Source organism: Planococcus citri, chromosome 5 (assembly GCF_950023065.1).
Source record: "Planococcus citri chromosome 5, ihPlaCitr1.1, whole genome shotgun sequence".
Taxonomy (NCBI): Eukaryota; Metazoa; Arthropoda; class Insecta; order Hemiptera; family Pseudococcidae; genus Planococcus; species Planococcus citri.
In genome coordinates, this window is record NC_088681.1 from 31,465,137 (window position 1) to 31,492,409 (window position 27,273).

General features: G+C 33.2%; 1 protein-coding gene across 4 annotated transcripts; it reads left to right on the plus strand.

Annotated features, from left to right (window-relative positions):
• The first annotated feature begins 206 nt into the window (after positions 1-206).
• LOC135849517 (hrp65 protein-like) lies at positions 207-23,122 on the plus strand. 4 transcript variants are annotated; one of them, XR_010559554.1, is made up of 13 exons: positions 207-568; positions 650-799; positions 877-1,092; positions 1,173-1,343; positions 1,414-1,544; positions 1,617-1,725; positions 1,795-1,981; positions 2,055-2,245; positions 3,687-3,786; positions 4,070-4,089; positions 18,292-18,364; positions 21,369-21,499; positions 22,902-23,122. XR_010559554.1 is itself a non-coding variant. In XM_065369994.1 (11 exons), exons 1-11 carry the CDS (start codon positions 395-397, stop codon positions 11,240-11,242), a joined length of 1,581 nt encoding a protein of 526 aa, XP_065226066.1. In that variant the 5' UTR covers positions 207-394; the 3' UTR covers positions 11,243-12,157. The 4 variants fall into 4 exon arrangements, 2 of the variants coding, with proteins under 2 accessions (XP_065226066.1, XP_065226067.1); XR_010559555.1 differs by having other exon boundaries at positions 208-568; positions 3,687-3,741; XM_065369994.1 differs by lacking the exons at positions 18,292-18,364; positions 21,369-21,499; positions 22,902-23,122 and adding an exon at positions 11,111-12,157.
• Positions 23,123-27,273: the final 4,151 nt, after the last annotated feature.

A 27,273-nucleotide genomic window follows, 5' to 3' on the forward strand; every position in this document is an offset into this window, starting at 1 on the left:
CGTGACTGTGAGACTGTGAGCGCACTCACGCGTACGCACTCACACCTGTCACAGATGAAATGGAGTAATTTCGAAGTATTTACGCCATTTACGGTAAAATCAGACTTTTTTTACCGAAATACCTACTTTTTCAACCTACACAATCGAATTCATCGATGAATCGGCTGATGGATGAGTTGAAAATCCTTCCCTTCCTTTCTTTTCGCGTTTCGCCAGCGGCTCAGCCATTTTGCTGTTTGTGTGTCTTTAAAATTTAATGTTGTTTCGTTATAAAAGTAAAATCGTAGCGTGATTTACTTTTAATTTTAATTGTTTTTATTTGTTGAACGGATTATTGTCTCAACTATCGTTGTAAAGTAAGATTTTAATTCTAAAAGTACTTTATCATTCAACCATGTCTGAAGATAAAAAACCAGAACAAAACGGTCCTCCGAGTAAGCCGAATCAGAATCAGAATCAGAATCATCGCCCTGAGAACCCACGAGGTGGCCATGAAGGTGGACGCGGTGGCCGATTTACCCGATTTGGACCGCGTAGAGATCGAGATAATAGACCGCCCAGTGATCAAGTTCGTAAAACACTTCGGTATTAATTCACCCTTTGTGAACCCCGAAACAATTTGTAACAACCTTTTTCGGCTTGATCGTAGAATGCCGGTGACCACGATGGCGCTATGGCCGAAGGTAATCATGACGGTCCACCGCATCGTGGCGGTCTCCGAGGCAGAGGTCGTGGCGGAAGAGGTGGCGGACCGATGAGAGGCGACAGAGATGATGCCGGTCGAATGCATCGCGGCGAAGTATGTACATTCGAGAGTTTACTGTCTTCTATCTGATGACCTTGATTTGTAAATAATTGTCATGTTTACGATTTCAGGACAGGATTCATGATAAACTTTCTACGATGTCTGGAAACACTTACGATCTTCCACCCAAAAACGATGCCGAACAAAAATTCTCATCTCGATGCAGATTATACGTCGGAAACTTGGCTGAAATCACCGAAGAAGAAGTTACTGAGATGTTCAAAAAATTCGGAGAAATTAACGAGTGTTTCGTTAACGCTGAAAAAATGTTCGCATTCGTTCGTCTGGTAAGAATGATGTTTCGTTGCTTGTAATTCTACGTGTGTTGGTTACGTTTTAAACGAATTACTTTTCATGTTCATTTTAGGACTACCGTGCTAATGCTGAAAGAGCTAAACGCGAACTTGATGGCACGATGAGAAAGAACCGAGCACTGAAAGTTCGGTTTGCACCGGTCGGTGCAGCTATTAAAGTGAAAAATCTTACTCAATGGGTTACGAATGAACTATTGGAATACGCTTTCTCCGTTTTTGGTGAAGTAAGTCATCTGTATGATGCGTTTCGTATTTTATTTTGGTGCATTTGTTATGTCGTTTCGTCTCTTGTAGATCGAACGTGCCCAAATACTCGTCGATGACCGTGGTAATTCGTTGAAAGAAGGTATTGTCGAATTCGCTCGCAAACCTACTGCTTTACTCGCATTGCGCCGATGCGCCGAAGGGTGTTTCTTCTTAACCAGGTATCTTGAAGATCTTTTGTTATCATTTTCTCGCGTTGAATCGAAAATACATCACACTTTTTTTTTCTGCAGTTCCTTGAGACCAGCGATCGTTGAACCGTACGATGTCATCGATGATGTTGATGGTTTCCCTGAGAAATCAATTACTCGAAAACCTCAGGAATACATCAAATCTCGTGAGGTAAGCTTTATTTCGTAGGTTGGTCACTACATGGGCGTATTAGTGTACTGATTATATCTGTCTGTTTAGGTCGGTCCTCGTTTCGCTAATCAAGCTTCTTTCGAGTACGAATACGGTACTCGTTGGAAACAACTGTACGATCTGTATAAACAGAAAGAAGATGCGCTGAAACGCGAATTGAAAGCTGAAGAAGAGAAACTCGAAGCTCAAATGGAGTATGCCAGATTTGAACACGAAACTGAAATGCTCAGAGAACGTGAGTGTTTCTCATTAATGCTTTTTGGTGTGTTTTTTTTGTCCAATATTTGATGTTTTTTTTTTAATCTTAGAACTTAGAAAACGTGAAATGGATCGAGATCGTCAAAAGATCGAATGGGAATTGAAAGAACGTCAAGCTGACGAACAGAGAAGGATGGACGATGATATGATGAGAAGACACACCGATGATTTGAGCATGCGTATGCATCATCAAGAAGACGATATGAGACGGAGACAACAAGAAAACAATATGTTTATTCAGGTATAGAATGATGTTATTTCACGGTTACCCTCTCGCCACGCTTTCTTTCTCTGTAGTGGATTGAAAAGTGCCAAAGTAATTTTACGAGGGTATATTAAATTCTTGACAGGAAGCATCTATTACGTATTATCGTATTAGATGTGCCGATTTAATTCAAGATACATTTTATTTAATTTTTTTAAAAATGTATAATGAATACGTCTAGTTCTCGATGTAATTTTAGATTAGATATTAGTAAGAGTAATTTATTTTGATGGTAACGAAAACTTGACCATGCCTGCTGCGTTATCATCTACACGAGAAATAATATTCGTGTGATCCCTCTCGCCACGCTTTCTATTTCTATTCCATGAATAGTAAAGTGCCATGATAATATTTTGAGGGTATAAGAATTAGTAATCTTGACAGGAAGCATCTTTTACAATTAATCGTATGAGGTGTGCCGATTTAGTCCAAGGTACATTTCTCAACTTGAATATATTCGGTACATGTTGATGTAATTTTCAGTAATTTTTGTGAAAATGCCAAGTACTGACCTTGGCGAAGAGGTTCTATTATTATTTACAGTGCCAATTGCTGAATCTTGTAAAGGATTCATTTGATTGCTCATATTCATGTAATCCCTCTCGCCACGCTTTCTATTTCTATTCCATGAATAGAAAAGTGCCATGAAAATATTTTGAGGGTACAAGAATTAATAATCTTGACAGGAAGCATCTTTCACAATTATATCGTTAGAGGTGTGCCGATTTAGTCCAAGATACATTTCTCAACTTGAATATATTCGGTACATGTTGATGTAATTTTTGTGAAAGTTCCAAGTAATGACCTTGGTGAATATATTCTATCATTATTTCTAATGCTATTTAATTAATCTGATAAATGATTCATTTTTGATCGATCATATTCATGTAATCCCTCTCGCCACGCTTTCTATTTCTATTCCATGAATAGCAAAGTGCCATGAAAATTTTTTGAGGGTATAAGAAGCATTCTTGACAGGAAGCATCTTTTACAATAATATCGTATGAGATGTGCCGATTTAGTCCAAGGTACATTTCTTAATTTGAATCGAGTACTCCGTTCATATTGATATAATTTTCAGTACCATTGTGAAAGTATGAAAATACTGACCTTGATGAATGGATTCGATTATTATTTTAAACATCAAAGTTGAATCATGTTAATGACTTATATGATTAATCGTATTCATGTAATCCCTCTCGCCACGCTTTCTATTTCTTTTTATGAATAGAAAAGTGCCAAAAAGAAAATTTTCGAGGGTACAAAAAATATTCTCGACAGGAAGCATCTGTAACTTTACATGTTTTTAGATGTGCCGAAAAAATCCAGAAACATTAGCTAGCTTATATGATTCAATTAAATTATTTATCAATTTTTTAATCAATCATATCACTTACACGATAATTTGTGTTTTCAGGCCCATCAAATCAAAATGGAAGATCGTGCTGGTCCAAACGGAAATTTTGAACAAGGTAAATTCGACACAGATGTTAACGTAAGAGAGTTGAAATCTGCAGGTACTTTATGAATGATGATTATGTAGAGCTTACATGTAGAAGTTGGATCTGCTGAATTTTTTTTGCTGTTTATTATTTGTTCATCTCCTTGAGAGGGAGTTTATGTATTGATTATAAACGAGGAAGGGGTAAAATTTTTGTGAATAATCATTCGTTTGTAACGTACCTTGCATGATTTTTTATTCTCATTTTTGTTCATTTCGCTTTTGTTTTGTTATTAAATATTGACGTTTTTCTCTTATATTTTAGCTAATTCTTGGTTCTTTTTGTTTTTTTCTTTTAGGTCCTGGAAATGCGCCTGGGGTATGTAAATTGACCGTTGTTTGAATTTTTTCTAAGTTAATTTCGAGTTTATTTCGTTGAAAATCTCACGTTGATGATTGATCTATGGTTTCCGCAAAAGAGGCTAATTTAACTTTGTTGTTTCGGTATAAAACGAAAATAATTTTAAAATCAACGTCGTGGATGATTTAATAAAGTCCCCTTCTTCATTTTCTGTCGATTAAATAAATGCTAGTCGTTTTTTTGAAGATTGGGACAATGTTTCCTCTTTGTAGAGTTGATCTCATGCTTAGAAAAATTCTGTTTTATTTTATCGAATTATATTCCATAAAAGATGTTGAGTAAAATCTCAATGACGAATAAGATGATAATTTTTGACGATACTGAAACCGTAGCTAATACGAGTGCAATGGTCTATAGATAATGATAGCTTGTTTGTAAATCCGTGTTCACATCGTTTGCAAAGTCTGCTGTCAGATTTTCTACGATAGCGATTATTTCGCGACGTGGATTCCGAACGTATGATAAATCCGCTGTTGCGCTTGTATCTTTCTCGTCGTATCGTGTAAGGATTCCCTTCGCTATTTAGTCGTTTCTTCCTTCTCTCAAGTTTTGAAAGTGATTCCGGATTATTACTGCTCTGTGACAATTCACCTGATATGCTATTTGCGTAGGTGTTTGTTTGACGTAGGTTTATTATCTGTTTACTTGGAAACATGTGGTGGACTACGCTTCGTTAGTCAAATATCATTTCGACTTGGATGTTTGATGGCAAAAAAAAGTGAATGTGCTACAATATGCTCAGAGAACTTTTTTTTTTATATAAATAGCTACCGATACTAGTAATAAAAAGACTGATGTAATATGTAGGGATTTTGTTGGACTCTTCGTCGTATTTTTGAAAAAACGCTATAGCTTTTATTATTTTCTTCGTGAAAAAGGAGAATAAAAAAAAGGAATTTGGATTTGCGTTAATGTTACGGATTCGACGATACGACGACGACGCCTTTACAGGTACTAGGTAGGTGTTGAGATGATGAAAGTGAGGAGTAGGCGCCCAAGAGATATAGCGGAGAAAGTTAGACAGCTAGGGCAGGAGACGACCCTGCGAACGCGTGAAGAAAGTGAGACGACGACGACGCCGACGAATCAATTCGTCGTATATTTCATCATTTATTCTGATTCGTATCGTATGTAATTTATTTAAATGTATACGAAAAGTTTAATACTGTGTACGAAAATGTGTAGCTTGAGCTGAGCTACCTTTTAAAAGACGACTACGATGACGACGTGCGATACCGTAATAATATAAGGTGTATTCTAGATAAATGATATAATTCTCAAAATGGCGAATTACTGAGCGATTTTCATACATATTTTTTTCGCGTGGTACCGTTACACGATGTGTAACTTTACGTATAATAGGTACCTATATACGTGTTTATGGAATCGTGCCATTGTACGAATACGAATAAGGATATATTACGATGATCTTTGTTGTTGAGGGTGTAGAATTACGAATGTATCGAAATCGATCTGCGTGTACTTTTACTTACTTGATTTTATTTCACAATCGTGAACTCGGAACATTTTGATAAATGTGGCCAGAGAATGTTAAATTATCGACTGATGTACTGTTCCGGGTGTGGGAAGGAGGGAAGAGGGTAGAAAACACGTGTTAAAAACCTCGAAAGACATAAACACGAAAAAAAGAGGCTGTTTTTTACTTTTTCCCATCATTTGAAAGGGCAATCACAAGTACTTTACTTTCATTCGCAGTTGATTACTCGATGATTTCGTATTATTCTATTTTTTTACTTAATGCTCGTCTTTTCTATCCTCCTGCCTCTCTCGCTAGGAATTTTCTACAGACGAGTTTTCGAACACGTAGGAATATAATGGATTGAACAATTATTAGCGCCTATAATCTAATCAAATAACAAAGAGATATGATACGTATTGAAATTTTTATAATTTGAAAAAACTCGAATACTGTGCGCAAATTTCATTTGTGCTTTACTAGATTGATAATTACGTTAGGATAAAATTTTTCTACTCCGTGGTATACGATATCGTTCATCAAATTGAACTCTGCGGGCAACTGATGTGTATTTTGAAATTGCTCTCGAATAAGTATATTAAGTCGAAGACGACGCCGACGTACACATGTAATTTATGTATCGTGTCGTATAAGCTAATAAGAAACGATATTCGACTTAATTAATAGGGTTAATTGTGCATAATGTGTTTTATAAATTCATATGCTAAGGATACGATACGATATAATACGATGCGAAATTATACGCTCGTAGTATTGGGTATGCTGAGATATTTAAATATGGTATATTCGTGCCTAGAGAACGATGTGGCGTTCCGGTGGCGCCGTTCGATGAGCAATATTAATAATATTATTTTGTAATATCGAGTATAACGCAAATAAATTAAATTACGAGTATCGCCGCATTTGATATCACGCGATGTATACACTCCACTTGGTGCCTGGTTGCCTACATGTACCTGATATAATTTGTTTATTATTGTTCTGCGATTTTTGTTGCCTAAAAATTTCAACGTTGACTTGGGCAGTTCATCTCACATTGAAATTAGGTAGGTAAATTAGTTCAGTGGTCTTTGGTGATTATTTAAAAAATTTTACTTTCGTTGTCGATGGATGCTAATAATCTGAATAATTTTGACCCTGGGGGAACATTTCATCTAGTCTGTAACATTTTTTGGGCACTTTGAATTAAAATAGTTGGGGTGGTCTTGAGTAGGATGTTTATCAGTCTGGCTACTTCTGCAAGTCTTGCTCCTCCCCCTAATATCAGAATTCAAATTTTTTTAGTTCACACCTCCTTCTCCTCTTCCTCTTCTCCCCCCCCCCACCTAAACAAATTTTGTGAATTGTTTGTTGTAAGTCAGTTTTGAAAAACAGAATTGCATTTTTAAAATATTGTAATCATTTGTTTTGATATTCTACTAAGTTTGATTAGAAAGTTTGAAAATTTGAAAAATGAAAAATTATAAAGATATTTTGTTACATCTATTCTCCCACAACATTTTTTTTGATAAATCGAACGTTGTTGAAAAAGTGAAAAATTAACGTGTAAAATTTTGACAATTTCTCTTCCTCCCTCTCCCCTTAATACTGGGAAGTTTTTGAGAAGTATGCGGCTAATATTTCAGCGTTTCATTTTGATATTTTATTATACACCTCGTGGAGCCTAGGAGTGTGTATTTTTCAATTTTTTTTCGTCACTTATCCAATACACTCAGAATCAAATAAATTCTAATCTATTTTTGATCATTTTCTAGTCCAGTTGCATTTCTGAATATCTCTTGATTTGTAGGTACCCTGACAGCGAAAATCTTTTGACATTGATTTTTGGAATTTTTTTTGACGCTCAGATCATGGCTTTGAAAATTTTTGAGATAGATTTTAAGGCTATTCAAGTGTTGTAAAAAAATCCGAAAAATTAGTAATATAAACTCGAATTGAGAACCACTCGATATTGATCATGTTCTGCTTCAGTTATACGCGTAGTTGAAAATAAAAAGCCTAAGGTCAGCATGGTGGTAATTGGTGTAACTAAAAATCGCGTATTTCGAAACCATTGAACTGGTTTTCTCGATAACCTCACGGTTTCGCTTATTTATTGTAAGTAAATCATGCAGTTTTTCAGCTTACCGAATAAATGAGCTGAAAAATCGGTTTTTTCCCTCCATCTATCACTCGATTATCATCCCATGCTACTGGAACTTTCTGCATAAGTCGATTATGCATTCGCCTGTTGCAATATCGATTAATTAATTGGACTATTATTATTTATTACGTATTTAATTCGTCGTATAAAACGGAACAAAAAAACACGGATTAGAATAAATGATGAAGTTGTTTCGTTCTCACTCGTCCACGCTCAAAGTAGTCATATTTTTTTGCCACTTACGACAAATGAGAGAAAATACGACAGCAGCGGATTTTCTGTAGGTAATTCGAATAGCTAGTATCGTCAAGTTTTTGCTTACATTTACTTATTTATCATATTCGCGACTACCATCAGCATTAGCACTCTTCTTTAATGATTATGTGAGAGTGTACCGAATTACATATCTATTGCCTACATTATGTGCATTTATTATGGTCAATCATCGTAAATTATTTCGAGATTTTTTTCTCCTGTGTTGGCTTTTTTGACAGACCATTACTCGACATAGGTAGATCAGAGTAGTAGGCAATAGGTATTGATATCGAAGTTATTACGTATGTATTTTGTCACGTGCTTTATTGGTAATAATATTTAATGGTTCAGATTACGAGTAAGTCGTATCTCTATTATGATATTTTGTATTGAAATTACAAAGTATGTCATTGTAAAGCTATTTCTGAAAAAAAAAAAAAAAAAATGATAACGTGGTAATGGAAGCTTTACAGTGCTAGTAGCAGAAGTGGTATTCACCTTTTTTCTGTAATTCACTCGTGATATGTGTTTTTGCAAACGTCCATCGAATTTCTTGCAACTTACTGCTGGTGTAATATTCGATACAGTGAGAAATTTTTGTAATTGTAATGTTTATGCTTTGACAGGGCATATGAATTGAAATATTTCGCGCGAAATTCAAAGATTATCGTTTCTACTGCGAATATCCAAATACCTGCATCTGTTTCTCTACCGTTGTTATTCGAATTTCGTATAAGTAAGATTGATAATATTTGATATCGCAGAATTTCCAATGATTATCGATGAATTCTGTTTCTATTCTAATGAGTAATGAAAAAAATTATCACGAACTCTTACTGGATTTTACACATACCATAATTCTCAAGGATCATGTATTATTTGTAAGGAAATATTTTCTCATCAGCTATTGTACACGAACACGCATATGCACGTGAATATTTAGAAAAATAATGAGAACCACGTGTTTGATGATACCGGTGGTTTTCTATACAATAAACATACGTACTTATTACAATTATTTTTACGACGAAGGAAAATATGATTTTAAAATATCTAGCGATTTTTTTCCTGTCATAGCATTTTCAGGGTAATTAATTATACCACATTTTCGTAATTTGTCTGTCTTTTCCCTTGAAAAAGGACCCGTTCCCAAGGGTCCCCCTTCTTCGGAGATTTTGAAAATAAACCGTCATTTGAAAATTAGTTTGTTTCAAAGAATAAGAAAGTAATAATGAAGATCTGCATTGTAGCAGTTTGGAACTTTTTGAATTTTTATTATTGATTTTGAATCGTTTCTCTGTTAATTTTCCTCGAGCCCCTGGCCAACAGATTTTCCTCAAAGTTCAACCAGTCTTGAGTTATGACCTCTCTATGTTTTTGAGGTCCTGGAAAATGCTTTCAATAGAATCTAGACCTACTGGTTACTGTAAATTTATTGAAGTGATAGTTTGAGCAGGAAAGGGGGCGTAGTCATTCGTGGAAATACTGATTAAATCCGTGTTGTTTTTTTTTTTTTGAGTATTTCCTCTCTTCCTGATTTCCCCAAACATTTTGAAAAACGAGAGTGTTGAAGAAAAAAAAATTGTACATTATTTTTAATAATCTAATAATCAGCATTTTTCAGATTTTTTATTTATATTTTTAAAAAAAATTCAACGTTTTTGTCAAGGATTTTATAAAATTTCAACTACTAGATACCTACTTACCCACTGCAATTTTGAAAAAACAAAAATTAATAACAAGGGTATCTAACAGGTAGTGAAAAAGTTGTGACTTTAAAAATGGGTTGTGAAAGCAGTGAAAAAGTAGTGAATTTAGTCAACGTGCAAAAAAACCTTCAAATCATTGAAAAAAAGTACGTATGTTTTTGATGAAATTAAAAAATACGTTTTTTTTCCAATTTATATTTTTTTTTGAAAATTTTCCTATGAGAAATTGGACTGTTAATTTGTGTGTATGTGTAGAGGGGGAGGGAGGTGTTGACAGCTTTCTGAAAATTTGGTTGAAAAAAGGCAGGTCTAGGTAGTGATTTAAAAAAAAAAAAAAAAAAAAAAAAACTTAGATACCATGATAGCACTTTGATGACATTTTTTGTAAAATTGCCTTCTTCTGTTTAGCAAATGGTAATTCTTACAAGTTGTTCAAAGTGAACCAGAACTTTGAGCACTGACGTCTCCAATCTGGTCATAGGAAATTGCCCTAGAACTCTGGATCGTTTTTTCTGATGTGGGACCCATGCGAAGAACTCCCGCATCTGCAGGCCTAAAATCCCGCTGCCCACCCCACCCACTAGTCCTATTTTTCCCTATATGTAGATTTGTGAAAAATGGCTGATGATCGGAATTACGAAGATTGGCCTCTCTTCTCTCCTCTAGGAAACTAAAATTGCGATGAAACTCGTAAACAAAAACTGAGTGAAATCAGAGAATCCTACTTCAGTTGGGCTTCAGAATTTGGCTGTGAATCGCCCTTCCTTTCTAGGGGCACCTGACCTCGATCAGATAATTAAAAATATACTCAGTTATATGAATGCAGCAGTGTTCTTTAGAGTTGAAACTTCGATTGATACATATAAGGCTAATTATGAGATATTTGCCTACAAAAATTTGCGAATAATTTTTGCTGGATTTTTCGGAAGTGAAGCAATGTTTTTTCGTCTTGTGTGGATATAAATGAGCAAAATAGTAAATAAAAAATGTAAAACTATGAAGTCGTGTCTCGATTCACGAGTTTGAAAAAGTTGAACTCAAATTAATACATATTTCGATCTATGATATTGTTTTTATCGAACGTCAATCAACTGTACTAACTTATGGGTCTGCGGTGAACAGCAAATTTCACTAGAACGTGTGAATACCACTTTGTTACTGAGCCAAAGCTTCGTTACCAATTGTTATATAGTCTCTATGAAATGTGTTTACATGTGGAAAGATTTAATGCCAAACTTGATACATGTAATACGAAAAGCTTGTTTAAGAAAAAAAAACTCATATCATGTTATTCTTCCCAGTGGTCAAGATAAAATAACTAATGATGAATATTCGTTTATTATTGTCTTTGTATCGGTTCTCTCCGATAATTAGGAACAGAATATGTTCATGGAACGAAATTCACGCTTCGAAGGAGGACGGAAAGATGAACAGTATCCGCGTCGTTGGGGGCATGGTGGTCATCCCGGTCACGAAGATTTTCCTAATAAACGTCGACGTTATTAAATTAAAACGAAAAACGTAACGTCTTTGTAATACGAAAAAAGGCAATTACGTTCATACGCATACATACTAGGTATGCTATAGATACCCGAACCGGATAAATGATAATGAAAGGATAATTCAAAGGAGCCAAAAATAACACTGTATATATTTTATATTACAACAATCATTGTATTTCGATGGACACACTTACACAAACACATCAACGGAATACGTTGAGATAATATTGACCTCGTGCCTGCGTTGATGTTTTACTCGTGACTTATTGATTAAGAGAAAGGAAACATTGACAAATTTTTAAATGAAATTTTCGCTTGACTATAAATTATATATTTTTTAAATTTACTTTTTAGTTCGTCAATAGTAATTTTATGCGTTCGCTTGGAAACTTTTTATTTGAATTATTATTTAGTTGGACAGAATTTATTGTTTTTCGTTCAGTTTGAAATATTATATCTAATAATGAATTTTGAAGATTCTTGAGGATGGTGCGAAAACATACTACGTACTATCTGGTATCGTATTATGATCGAATATTTTATATTTTATCATTTTAAAAATCGATACCTTTCGATTGAAAAAGTACGATGTTGTGTGTTGTAATCCGTGGTAGCTGTCTAGTGTCTGTATGTTCTTTTATGATTTTTCGTTTCTTTCTTTTCTTTCTTTATTTCTTTCTTTTTTTACATATTTTTAATTTAATTGATAGGTATATAAATTATGGACCCTTATAATGTAATTTCGCTAAGAAAAAACTAGCACTACTGCGATTTTGTTGAAAATTTTATCGATGAAATAGTATTGAGAGTTTAATTCTTTTTTTTTCTCATAATCGCTGAAATTAATTCGGATACTGTGTATAAAGTTGATACATACTTAAGGATTCCTTTCTTTAAATATATTATATTATTATAATTATTGGTCTGTTTTTATTTTCAGACGATAATAATATTTTTGTAAGCAAGGAAAAGGTGTGTTTGAGGTTCGAAGCGAGCTGAGAGGAATTAGAATGAAAATGGGTGAGAAATAGTGAGCAACAATATTGATTGTAATTCGTGTAAGGAATTTGTCATGAAATTATCTTGATCTTATACGAATTATTTGGTAAAACTAAATTTATAGATTTTTGAAATCAGACTTCTTTTTTTATTTCCATTGAAATGAGTCTTCCTTCTTCATAAAAACTTATCAGGGAGTCGAAAAATTGAAAAAAATTCAGACATCAAAGAACAGAAAAACTCTATCGAACCAATTTTTTTTTTTTTTTTAATAGGTATGTAATTTGACGAAAAAATGTACCTATCGAAAAAAGATGGGCTGAACTTTAAGAACCAGGGGTCTGGGAATTTGATGTGGTTTGAATGAATTACCTTACTGATCCTTGATGTGCGAGTAAAATGATCAAATAATTTACGCATCAGAGTGTGGGTCGAGTGATTTAAAATATTCATACGCGTGTTAATTATTTTGAAGGTAATGATATGATATTTGTGTTACTCCCATTTATTTATCCCATTTTGCCAATACACTTGAAAACTTTCATTGAATTTTATGAATCAAGAAATGTCTATTTTCCTGTAAATTCTAATGGATTATGAAATTCCAACATCTCTTTGTCTCTTTCCTTCCGTCTTCTTACTCTGCTGACTTTTTAATACCTATATCAACGCATGCAAATTAATGATTTATTTTTTAGAATTTCTCTAGGTACTTATTTAACATTGAACTGCGTGTTTCAAATCAACCGAAGAAGAGGATTTTCCGATTTTCAACAATATGGTGTTTTTGTTCATCTTCTTGACGTATACAGGGTGTTCTGGTGCTAAATAACGCCCTTTCACTAGTAACATAGGAAACCCATCCTGTGTACAAATATGCATGTTTGCCTAGCCTAGGATTTGAACAGGATGAGTTTTACTCACATCAGAAATTTTCGTTTTCGATTCTGTGTAGCAATTTTGACTTTGCATTATTCAAGAACACTGAAGTGTTCAGTCTTTTTTCTTCTGTATCTCTACATTTCATCCGCGTTACTGTAATGTAAAGATGAGCGATCTGTGGGAGATTTAAATATTTTTGTGATCGATCCATTACTACTAGCTACGCACCTTCTTTATTTCCATTTGGTCCTGAAAATCCATATAGTGAAGTAATCTTCATTTTTCTTCCAGTGTTTTCCCTATGATAAGTGTTGAAGTATTCCTATTTTTTCTCTAGTGGCTATAATTAAAAAATGAATATTGCTTTCTCATTGATGATACATTGTCCAGCACTCAAGTACCTATTTCTGGAACTGCGTGAAATAAAAGTGCGGCTCATTCCAGTGTTGAAATTAGATTTCTTTAATGTTATTTCTGGGATTAGCCTCACAGTTTTCGTGTAATTATGTTTTATACCATTGGTGGTAAAATTAATTGAAGAAATATCTATGTAACTATAACAACCTATGTATAATATTCTGATTTGTTAGTGAACATTGAACTTTGAATTTGCTGGAATTGAAGGGATGGCATAAATAATATTCATAATTCAATTTTTACATTTTTTTTTTAGCTGCGATGAATTTGTAACAGGTTTAGAAGCGCAATATCCTCAATCCTCATGGTTCATCCAACTGTGAACTCGTGGAACAGGAAGAAAATGTAAAAAAAAAAAAAACAGCAAAATCCCAGAGAACCGGCAAAACGCGAAAATTTGAATGGCTCTTGTCTTTACCAAACATGAAACAACTTAATAATAAGGATTGAAGCAAGCATAGAAGTGAGACTTGACACAGGAAAGAAACCATAGAATTACTCCAGAACCAAAATCAAACATTTCAAATCAAGGAAACCATTGAAGACCATTCGTAATTTTGGATACTCATTTGCATCAATTTGGTTTACTACATTCCACTACCAAATTTTTTTTCAAGCCTGCTTTCATTTCTGTTCAGACACAGACAGAAAATTCAAGTGTTATAATTATATGTAATAACTCAAGAACTGAGATATGATTTGAATTTGGCCGACAAAAAAATTGTTTTCTTGGCTGAGATTTAGAGTGAAGAAGGGAGGATGTTTGGATGCAAATTTAAATATGTCGTAGTGATGTAATTGTAATTTGCAAAAATAATTTGGCTTTATCGTGATAATGGCGTTCAAATTATATTTACTGGGTGCCATAACCCTTGCTATTTGTTGCATTGCATTACCATTGATACGTCCATGGAATGTAAATTGTTTGATTCTGGCAGCAATGAAAACGCATTGACAAGTTTCTTGGATAAAGTAGCCAGTCACTAAGACCGCTTTGGAGGTTGTACTAACCATTTGAAAATTAGCAAATCACCTACTTTCTGGTGAATTCTTGATTTTAAATTTTCTACTTCTCAAATATTTCGAATTAATTAAGCCAAGTACCAAAATACTTAATTTCTAAAACTAGGGAAATCAGTATTACGGAATGCAGCAGTGCCAATTTTTCAGTCATTATTGTCAATTTTGAAAAACCGAAAAAAATTGAGAAGCTTATAGCTGTTTTTCTTTATTTTTTTGGAATTAGCAATAATGACTGATAATTTTGCACCAGACGTCTTTAACTTCAATTCTTCTCTGCTAGACAATACAAAATTAGTGTTAGAGAGAATGCGTTACAGATAACTGAAAGTGATGTTGGGAAATTCGTCATTAGTGAATACAGTTTTAGAAAAAATGGCATTAGAAAAATTGTTGTAAAAGAAAATGCGTCCGAATAGTGCACTTGTATGCATTTAATTGGTGGCATCCCGATGAACTAGAATTGTTTTTGTTAACTAAATCATCGTACGCGAATAAATGGTAGGAATCGTCATGTTGAAAATCAGCAGAAGAGAAATGATATGTACATAAATACTGAGACATTTGCATTACACTTACTCTTAAAGAAAGAACAGAAATAACACCAGGTAATTTGTACTTCATACTTCTACATAAAATATTCTTACTGCCTTGATGCGTTTGATCATGTACCTAAACCTAATGTTTATCTAACTTCCTTTGTTTTTTTTTAGAGGCGATATATTTTTTCATTATTGTACTAATAGGATGTTTGAACTTTGAAGATTGTACTTGCTACATTCTAGAAGGGAAGTTGACTACTTTGTTTCAGTCATTCACTATTGAACCTACCTACTTAATGGATTGGGCGTGAGCCCTTTAGATGTGTCATAGGAACCAAGTTCCATCAAGTTACTCCCACCAAACATTTGCCTTCCTTCTTAACTTTTGTATGAAAGTGAAAAATCTTAATGTTTTGAGAACCATGTCAATCTTCAAAGTCAACTTGAAAATGGGCTGTGGTATTTGGTTTACTTGCAAACAGAAGCATGCAATGAAATATGGTGATAGGTAAGGTGGGTTTTAATGTTGTTGAACGTGATCAAATCATGTTTTATTTGTTCTAATAATAATTTCAAAATGGCGAATGTTATTAAGTGCTGTGACTTCAAAGTCAATTCATCACCTATCAAGTAAACAATTTGAAATGTTCTCATAGGTGAACTGATCAATTAATAACTTTGGCAAGCCATTGCATATGACTTGACTGTGGATCTATGAGTTTCTGATGTCTTCAATGTTGACCAATAACTTTGATCTGAACTGCTGCATTTTCACACCAGCTTGTGACTTCTATGTGCATGTATGTCATTGAATGACCTGAACATTTTTTAGATGACTTCAACAACTTGTGACTGGTTGATGTGACGATTTACTTTAGAATAATATAGGGAAGTTATCTTAGCATCTTCTTTTTACTTCCAACATTGATTAGCATTGTAAATGGTAGGTATCTGAAGCATAAATTACTGATTTCAACATTAACTGCCCAGTAAGCATTGCAATAGCATTGTGACATCAATGGCCAGAGAGACATCACCCATCAAAGTATAGTGCCATTTCTGCAATGTTGTAAATATTACTCTGAAATATTTGGGGGAAAATTGAAATGATACTATTTTTAATTTAGCAAATTAAGGGTGATGTTATAAAATGAAAAATTTTAGTGTTCTCAAAAAGGTCTTCTTCTCTCAACTCCCAGAGTTATGTGTCAACTGCTCACTTCAACAAAATGAATGTGAATGTTGATGGATGATTTTAACATCTGCTGATGCAGCATTTAATCTATTGACTTCATCCATTCAACGTAGATGAACATCAACTAACATCTCTGAATGTAGACAGATGATGCAGCATCATTCGTTGACTTCAACTATTCAATGTCGACTAATATCTGACGCATCAGTAGCTCATTTCTAGATCAACTTGTAACTTTGAATGTTGCGGGCTGATCCCACCCAGTAATATCTTCAAACTTCAGCATGAATACTGGCCAACGATCCAAGTATTGACAACTGATTTCAACATTAACTGATGACTCTGATATTGACATTGACTTTGATGTTGAAACCAGATGTTAACACTAGGTTTGCTGTGGTTGAATGATTTCATAGTTTTGTATACTGAATACTTACCTATTGATATTACATATATTAATTTTTAACAGAAATAGTATTTATTTAAAAAAGAAAGTTGCCTGAAAAGCAATCAATTTGGACTGCCATTACAAATAAATTATCAGTTATATGTAGGATCAAATTGAATGTGCATTTCATTTAAAAATTGTACTGCAATTATCATAACTTGTTACGCAATACACAGCACATGTAGGTAATTTATTCTGTATAATGCCATTAATGTAACGGCGAAGAACTTTAAATACCCCCATCTATGGTCACTGGTCAGGACCTAAACACTAAGAAGCATCTATCACCCAGCATCCCTTCATCAGTTATCCAAGGTGTTTTATTATGCTCATCAGGTAGGACAATATATGTATGTACCATGAGATAATACAAATTTGCTTTTTATTTGTACGTTTATAAATGTAATATGTAGTTTATTGGTTAATTCACATAGTGCAATTTATTGATCATATCAAGATGAAACTTTTGCATACTTATACCAAAAATGTATTTCTATGTAGTAATTACTATAAACAGCTACTCCGGAGTCTCTTGTTCAAATTGAATCATCTTTCGATCAATAAGCTGTACTATGTACTGTGTATTGTGTATTTACATATAAATATAAAAATGCAACTCTGGTAGATGCCATTGGCGAAAATCACTAGGATATTAATGAAAGAACAAGAGTATTATCACAAGTATGATGATTTATGTTGATAGAAGAACACTCGTGCATCACCTGCATGTACATAATATGTGCTAGCATGTTGATGTACTCTCAAATTATGCTGCTCGTAAATGTTACACTCGTTGTGAAGGTAAAAAGAGATAGAATGTAGTGTAGGTAGTAGGTCCAAAAAACATCTTTACATGGTAATAGATGTTTCGTGTTTGTCGTTGAATTAAATTCGCGTAAGAATCCATCCACAATTTGTATAATCTCCAAATCGGGGACAATATTCTGAAAGATTTTCAGCGTTTTCTAGAAAATTCATCTTTACAATATATTCATAAAACTCATGCATTAGAGTAATGAGATGTACCTACCCGCTATCGTAGTGTACAAGTACTTTCAACATACCTAATTTCATAATATGTAATATTGAAGAGTTCTCTTCTCAACTTGATGTTTTAGTTTTTTTTTCTCAATGGATAAAAATATGAAATGAAAATAAGAGATTTTAATCGAGTAAATTGGGATTACCAATTATTCTACAAAGACATATCTAAATAACTGGGTGTAATTGGTATATCTGGGGTGCGTTGCATTTGGTGGTTCAATTAAATATCACAATGTCTGAACTGCAAATGGAAAATGTAAATGATAAATCAACTATACCTTACACTCGTTGAAATGGTTACCTATGCTATTACTTATTATCTGTTGAATCTATTCTCACACAGGCTACAATTGAATGATATGGGATACTATTATGAATTATTGGATTGGTTACCTATAAATAAAGTTTATTTATGTGTAATTTTAACGTTCTTATTTTATCTATTATAAAAGTTGCAAAGATTTCATCATTTATTGTAATTTGTACTAATTGGTTCATTTTTATAGGTTTAGATTTCCTGTGCGGGATGAATAGAAATGATGGCATGTGCAATTGCAATATGAGAAATAATCTGAAAAAGTGAGTATTTTGTGTAATTGGCAATTGCTTTTAGGTATTATTGAGTAGATAGAGAGATATGTAATTATTATACACATTTTCTATTATTATTTTGTACATATTTTTTAAAACTAGCATCATGTGCTTTTTTTCAATTTGAAAAATGTTCAATTTTTAGCAGTAGTTTTTGCTTTTTGAAAAAATTTACATGGGTTAAAAAAGTTGTGGTGTAAAAATTCGTTTCATTTAGGTAGTTTAGATTGAAAATTTCTCAAAAAAATTGTAATAAGTTTGAAACATTCAAGCGATTTAAATTTGAAAGGCCTTGGGATTGAATCAGTCTCCTCACACTTCTGAAAATGTTGTATACAATGATTCAATCAATACATTATAATTAATATTTTCTGATTCTTTATTTATGTCCTTTTTATTATAACAAGCGTTCATTTTTAAAAATATGTACATTGTTGATTATTTTTCATTTGTTTTTTCTACCTTTTTCGTGATGGAACGCTCCTGTTACTTTTGAATATTATAATGATGATGATATCACTTTGGTATTATACACATACATACCTACGTGTATAAATTAATCCATTTTAAATATCTCTGTATCTTGGCCATTGTACGAGGGTTTAGAGTTTTCAATTTCAAACAAATACATTACTTACTCATACACCTGTAATACATTTTGTAATCTTCATTCTACATAAATGTTGGCACGGTGACTTTAACACGAATTACTGTTTTAATACTAAAATACATAGCTTAAAATGAAAGCGGATGTATGTATTGGATGCATTTCCATTTTTAATCTGATGTAATACAACTCAGATTATTAAATGAAACAATCCGACTTGCATTTGGCATCAAATGTAGGTATCATGTGTATTATTTAGATATGTATTTGTATTGAAGCTGGAAAAAGATGATTGTTTGATGTTGATGGTAAATGATAATATCGTGCATAATTATTTTGATAGGATGAAAATAGCCTAAAAAATGATGATAAAAATTACCGTTTGATGTTGATGATGACATCCATATGGCTGCAATTATGCACTGATTTTCAGGCTTTTCATATTTGTTATTTGCATAAGTGTTGATTTTTATAATTCAAGTTATGGATTCACATATACATACAATATCATAAATTATTAATCTAATGTAAGTAGATGTAATAAATGCCTTTTTCTGCATATTTCGAATGAGAATGGTTGTTAAAATGATGAAAAAAATTACCGTTTGATGTTGATGATGACGTTCATATGGCTGCAATTATGCTCTGATTCTTAGGTTTTTTATTTTTTGTTGTGTGATGATTTTTATTCAACTGCTTAATAGATTTATTAGGTAGTTTAATTCCTTAAATTATGTAGGTAGTAAATTCCTTAAATTATGTATATAATATAGCGTTATTGATCAAATTCTGTGTCCCTCTTCGAAAGCATTTTGAATAAGTGTGCTCGTTGAAATGATGAAAAAAATTACCGTTTGATGCTGATGATGACATTCATATGGCTGCATTATGCACTGATCTATGAGCTTTTATTTTGTACTATAATTATGTTCAACCCTTGCGAAGAAAGGTGTGAGATTTCTCACAGCACCAACAGTTTTGGTGAAATTTTGAGGAATTACTCCTGAGAGATGGTTTAGACTTTGGATAAGGGTAATTTCATTTTGAAGTTCATCAATTCATCATACTTCATATTAAATTTTTGAGCCAACGCCTAATTATAGCATACCTATGTATTATTGAAAATGATGATAAAAATTACCGTTTGATGTTAATGATGACATTTATATGGCTGCAATTATGCACTGATTTTTGGCTTTTTATTTTTTATTTTTTTCTAATTGATTGAGAATAGTAGTGTAAGTACTTCAATACATTTATGGCACCATTGATAGCCCATTTCTGCCTATTTTGAATAAGAATGATCATTAAAATGATGAACAAAAATTACCGTTTGATTTTGATGATGACATTCATCTGGCTGCTTTATGTTCTGATTTTTTATTACCAGTTTTTGATTAGGTGTATGTAATCATGGATTATATAAATACGCGCATGTAATATTGTAACCAGTGAAGATGAATGATAGAAGATATTTTTTAGATATAATATGATTGTGTTTAAAATATGTTCTGATTCATTTTCACCAATTTAAATGATGAAAAAAATTACCGTTTGATGTTAATGATAGCATTCTTATGGCTGCATATATATTTACTGATTTTTTTACATTTTTGAATAGTAGATTTACTTAAGAGTTACTCGTTTATAAGTGAGGAGCTTGGTTACAAAGTTAGACAAACGCCACAGGGTTGATTTTGAGAAAATCTACGTTTTTTGTCACAAAAATATACAGCATTGTAAAGGCGGCGGATATTTGACAAATTGTAGTGATAATACTGAGTAACAAAAATACAAAAAATATCCTTCCACCATCACCCCCCACTACTAATAAAATGAACCTGAAAATGCACTTGTCTGATTTTGAAACCAAGATGAAGATAATTTGAAAGTGAAACTGTCTAGATAAGTTAGGTTTTCATACGTACCGGATTTTTAACCCTCTTTCCATTTCTGAGGTCCCTTAGTTTCAAAATAGTACATAAAAGGTCAAAAAACGCGATCAAAGTTGCGCCTTAGTTTCAAACACGGACATGTGAACATTATCTTAGTTTCAAAATGAGACATATCCTATCATCTTAGTTTCAAAAACAGACATATCCTGGATATGTCTGTTTTTGAAACTAAGACAATTTGCACATGTCTGTGTTTGATACTAAGGCAAAACTTTGAGCACGTTTTTTACCCTTTTATGTACTATATTGAAAATAACAGACCTCGGCAATGAAAAGAGCGTTAAAAATCCTATAAGAATCAATATCTAACTCAATTTTTGTAGAAGTGGCGTTTGTCTAACTTTGTAACCAACCTCCTCAAGTACATAGATATTTGAAGTACCTGCCTATTATTGTCATTAATTACCATACATTGTACCTATATTTTCAGATGAAAGAATGGCGTTAAATGAAAAATTGGAAATTATGTGCTTATTTTGGATGTGTCCCACGCCCACAATCATGTCTTACATTTGAAAAAAAAACGCTGACAGATGAAGCTGTTTCAGCTTATGAAATGAAGTGAGTAATCAAGTTCTTTCTTTGAATTGATACATCTATTGTTAACGATAACCTGCTCTTAATTGTAAAAGTTACACATAATTTTTGGGAAAGCTTACAAATTGCACCAGCTTGTGTGCGGTACTGCATAAAAGAAAGATCAGGTAAAGGAGGAAAGTTGTTATGCTCTGCGCAATGCCAAGCTTTACTGACACTTGTGAGAAGGGATGAAGGGATGATAAGGAGGTCGTTATGCATTTGAGTGTACGCTTCAGTTCTTTGAAGAAAGAATTTGGAAGCGAAGAAAGTCGTTGCGCATGCGCAACATCAGGCTATTGTGCGCGTAAGGCTGTGGCGCATTCTAGATAGAAGAGAAGATGAGAAGAAAGTCGATGCGCATGCGCAACGTTATGCTGTTATGCTGTTGCGCAACGCTGGCGAATTAATGAAAAACAACTCCCTTTCTTGAAAGTGAGATTTTTTTACTTCCCAAGATTTACCTAATTGAATGAATGTAACGCAAAATTTACTAACATAAATGGTGGGCTGTTAGATGATACATAATAGGGATATTCGTTTAGGCACACTTTTTACACTAGTGTAGTGCACGCTATTCGTTTTGCTCAAGGTCACTTGGTGTATACACCAGTTTTATTCGTTTTGTTCCAGTGTAAGGCTTGGTGTAAGAAAGTGTATACACTATTTATACCCATTTCAAAGTCGGTGTAAGCAGTGTAGTGTAAGAAGAGTATGATATCAATTTTATAAAACCATTTTGTTATCAATTATTCCATCATGGAGAATTAAAATTCTAGTTTTTTTATTAACATATGTTTTATTTTTTATAAAAATTGAGTTTTATGTGAATGACATGTGGTGTATGGTTTACACCAAATACACCAAGTGTAGATTCTGATTTTACACCGGGTGTGAATTTGGTGTAGTGTATTACACTAGTGTAAAAAGTGTATGCCTAAACAAAAACGACTCATATGTATTTACTGTAACAAGTTGCATGTAGAATGTGTGTTCGTTGAGGTATGAAAATAATATGATTCGGTATAGAAATGAAAATTTTATAAAAGTGCATGAAAACTGGACTAAATACCTACGCATTAACTTTAAGAAACGAACATATTGAATTTTAAATTTATCTAAAGATGATGTATGACGGTTTTGGGGTTTCCTTTATAATGTAAATATATCAGTTTAAGTGCCTACATTATTGAAAATCTCACATTTGTATGCATGTTGTACAATCATGTGATGGTTCGCTTCTTTTGCATTTAGAATTGTAAGGAATGGAATATACGAGTAGATACCTTCACCTACAATACATTTACCACCTCACTATTACCTATCTGTATCTTGAGTATTTTTTCGAAAAGATAATAATAGCCTTTCTTTATATTATTTCTTACAGAATCGATGGGTGATTTTAGAGGCTATGTGCGAATTGGGTTGATGATGGTTTTTATGCCCATGTTCCAATGGTCAGATTTTCCAAAAAGGATAAATGAATACCCCGATACATCAGGAGTTACCACTCATGTACCAGTCGGATAGGAATATAGAACTTTTTTTCGTTTCTTTGAATTCGTGTGTTGTTATCTTTTACAATTATTATTACAGAGTTTGCTGATACTGTTGTGGCTTTTTTCATACTTTTGTGTGTATTGAGAGGTTTCATTTTTGGAGAAATGAGTGGTGAATGTCACTATTTATATTACTAGGGTTTGATTGGTTTTTGATGCAATGAAATCAAATGGAAGTACGTATGTGGTGTATAGGGAAAAAGCTCTCAACTATGGAGGAATGAAAGGTACCCGTTTCATAGATAGAAGAAAAACAGATAGATTTTTGAAAAATTGAAAATAAAAATTTGGACAGTTTTCAAATTTTGAAAAAATGAGGCAAATTTTTTCACCAGAAAAATGTTGAAATAAAAAAATATATATAAATATTCAGAAAGTGGAAAAATTTACAAAATTTACATACCTAATCTGATGGAGAAAAAGAATATGGTATTGCGTGACTATCTTTCGTTGAAAAATGAGATTACCTACTGAAGAAAAAACGATATTGTGAAAAAAAAAACTAGGCACCAAGTATTCGACAAAACGCTCAATTATTTTTTTTAATGCGGTCACCAAAATAAAAGAAATCAAAGAGGTGTAGAAAATTGAAGTAAGCCTATTATGTGCAAAATTCAACTTATTAAAAAGAAATTGTAAAATGATTGAAAAATAAAAGAAAAAATTAATCCAAAAAAGAAAAAAAATATATTTGAAAAATTATTTTGTTTAAAATCCCTAAATGGTGTAGGTTTATGATATTTTGTCAAAATGTCAACAAACTGAAATCTTTTTCTAATTCGAATTGAGAAAAAATTGCAAAATAATGCCTGTTTATGAAAAATGTTGATATTTTGTTAAATTCTTGTCTTGTTTGAAAAATAAAAAAAATTGGAAAACTGTTCAAAATATAAAGTTGAGAAAATTTCGTCTTTATTACCTTACGAATTAATAACCGGTTTTGAGATTTTGTTGTAGGTATGTTAACAAATTGGTTTTCTTCCAATTAGAGAAAGACCCTGAAAGAACTCCAAAACAAATTGTAACATCATATGTAATTTTTTTCGATTAAAAATGACATTCGTGGAGGAAAACACATTTTTTTTGCGAATAAGACCAATCTTTTTTTCTACGATGAACATGAATTTTGTTGAAGTGCTGGTCTGAAGATCACTCCTTTGGATCAATATTGAACTTTTTTCTGTGAACATTGTTTTCTTTTCGATTTTCAAGATAGACATAATTATGTAGTTATTTGATGAATTTTGTTGCGATTCTAGATTATTACCTAAAATTTCAGTCTGATATATGGTCTGAAAACTCTGATTCCGGTTGCCCCGTGTGTTACCTAGTTAATTTTAAAATACTTCTGCTCCTTTTTATCTTATCTCGACTTTTTTTTTCAACATCCCGAGTATATTGTTGAAAGATTTTCCCCCAAAAGTATCAAATGATTAGACTAAAATTAGGACGAGAAAGGGGAAAGATTTGCTATTTTGCTGGCTATGGCTTTTTATTTTGAGCGTTGTAAACGTTACACGTGTGTGCAATTTGGCAGTAAGTATTGGAAATTGAACGAAAGAAAACGCCAAATTGAATTGTAAATGAGGATTTGCTCGCACGTTGTGGCTCTATATCTATAGGTAGGTATATTGAACTGTACCAACGTGGAACTTCGTACACGCTGTAAAGGTTGTCAATACTCAATATTCTACTCAAATGAAAGGATCAATGTACCGGTAATACGATTTGATTACGTAAAATGAAAGAGGAAAAAAAAGTAGGTAGACGACGACTGCGACATCGAAACGATGAAAAATTCTCAAACGGTTAAAAAACACGAAAAAAAAAGTAACCGAAAGAATGCGACGATACTGCTGCTGTATACATACGTATACGAGTATTTGATGGAAAAAGCGTAGCTAGAGTTACGGTGTAAGTATCGAAGGAGGGAGGCCAGGAGCAATGCACGTTTTGTTCGAATTTCTTTATTTTTATTTTTATTTTTACCCATCAAAAATTCATTTACTCTTTTAAAAATGCTAACAATTTTTTAATATGAAAGGTGAGAATTTTTGAAGGTTTTTATCGTCGTCGAACGGAATTCAAAAAGGTGGATGGAAAATGTTGTACATTTTTGAAATATTCGACTCGCGAATTTACACTCGTCTACCTGCTACCTACCTACCAACCTTCCTAAATTATAACGAAATACTTTCGGAAATGTCTTTGAAACAGTAAACTGTTAAAGGAAAGCAAGATGAAAAATGAAATTTAAAAACAATGTTTAGCTTTTCGACACTTTGAGCTGTGGGCGAAGAGGGATGACGGTGTCAAATGACTCTGCTAAATGATCGGTTACCTTCGCCTTCGCGCAACATCCACTCGACTTTGACACGACGACGACGGCTGTTAACAGTTGCGTATTAATTTCAAGACTTTGCTTCTAAAGCGATGGGATTATTACCTAATTTGTCTGGTTTCTGTTAACGAGCTTGAATCCCTTTAACTTGTAAATTTCTGAAGCCCTACGTGTGAAGTTGTATTTTCTGCTTTAACGAAGGAAATTAAGTTAACCAATTCGAGCCTTGACATAATTGAATCAAAGGAAGTATAGGCCGCTTTTTCAATTATTATACGACAAAAGACGATACCGACGACGATGGCCCTTCGGTGTTATTGTTTTTAATTGTTTGCTGCTGCGTGATGATGAATTAATAATGATACCGCGATGGAATATCCAAAGCTGCTGATTTGTTACGGTCCGGCCCGGCCCGGCCGCGGCGGTGTGATATTGATACCATGTTATTTCAAAGAGAAACCACCCTGCATGATTGAAATTTAATTATTTTTTCAACGCTGTCCTATCGTACTCGTACTACGCTACCTCTATATTAATTAAAATGTACCTAGCTATATTGGCTTACACAGACCGATATACCTGTTTGTCTGTGTGTTGTGAAAAGAAACACGTAATGAACGTGCAAAAGGGTGTACCTGCCTATACCTGGGTCACTAGGATGGTTTTTTTTTTCGCGTATATAACATTTTCGATGGTCTACTACGATAGATGAAAGTAGCCAGCTAGGTACACTATAGGTAATTGGAAATGTTGATAAATTGAAACAAAGTCTCGATGTTAGCTTAATGAAAATATAACTTGGGCATTTGTAGTACCTATAGTCGTACGTTTGAAATGAAAGTCTACGAGATGGAGCAGGTTTAAATAAATATGGTAGGCTATATAAAACCCTCGAGTAAACACATCGGGTTTATTTTACACAGTACTTTTTGATTTAAGAAGTAAACGCCATCGTGTTGACAGTTTATGAGTAACTTGATATCGTGTTTACTCGTCACACTGCCATCGTACTCGTTACGTTGACCTTTGAAAATGAAATTTTGTTAGTTTATTTTATGTGTACCTAGTTGCGTCGAAATCACCAACAGCTATCGAGTGGTTTTTGCTGTGATTGATTTGTTTAATGACGTTCGCACTTGCCACGTGGATTTTTAATTTACCGTACAGTTTTCTTCATTGGCGAGATTTCAAATTAATAGAACTTTGATTGCTGTTTCAGGTTGATCGGCGCGGTTTATTGCCCAGGTTTATGCTTCGAAGCTTATATAAGTGTATGGTGCTGCTTCGAATCTACGAGTAACCCAAGGTAGGTGATATAGGACATGGGTAATAATAGGTAAATGTTGCGAACTTACATAGGTACTCGAAAACTAAAATGAAATGTTCGAGTTCGAGAAACAAATTATTATGGCGTGTTTTTATTGAATTTCTTGCGGAATTATTGATGGTGTGTAGGTGTACGAGAGAATTAGCTGCTTTTTGAAGGAAAATGTTGCCATAAGTTTAAACTAAGTCAGTCAATGGTTGTAATTACTTCCTCGTTCGTTGATGTTTTTTCGTTCGTGTCATCGTGTGGTTTCACATTCAATTCAACTCAGAAAACTGAATGAAACATTGAAGTAGTTTAATAAAATAGTTCAATTTGTATGTAGATGGTTTGCGTACCTATCTTTAATCAGCAATCGGTTGGATTGAATTTTTTCTATTCATTTTTGATTTTTGAACAACTTTTGAACTGCTCAAGAAGCATGACGTGTGCTCCAAAATTTTTGAAACCTGCTTAGGACAATCCGCCTTATTCAAGAACTTTTTGAAATACCTATTAAAGATTTAGAAAAAGTCTGGTGGAATTTTTCAAA

Bases quoted from the DNA above. Each gene is read 5' to 3' on its own strand.
- LOC135849517 (XM_065369994.1), top strand. From the start codon at position 395: ATGTCTGAAGATAAAAAACCAGAACAAAACGGTCCTCCGAGTAAGCCG. The intron at 1,093-1,172 runs GTAAGAATGATG...TGTTCATTTTAG, and splicing joins TGTTCGCATTCGTTCGTCTG to GACTACCGTGCTAATGCTGA. The intron at 1,545-1,616 runs GTATCTTGAAGA...TTTTTTCTGCAG, and splicing joins GGGTGTTTCTTCTTAACCAG to TTCCTTGAGACCAGCGATCG.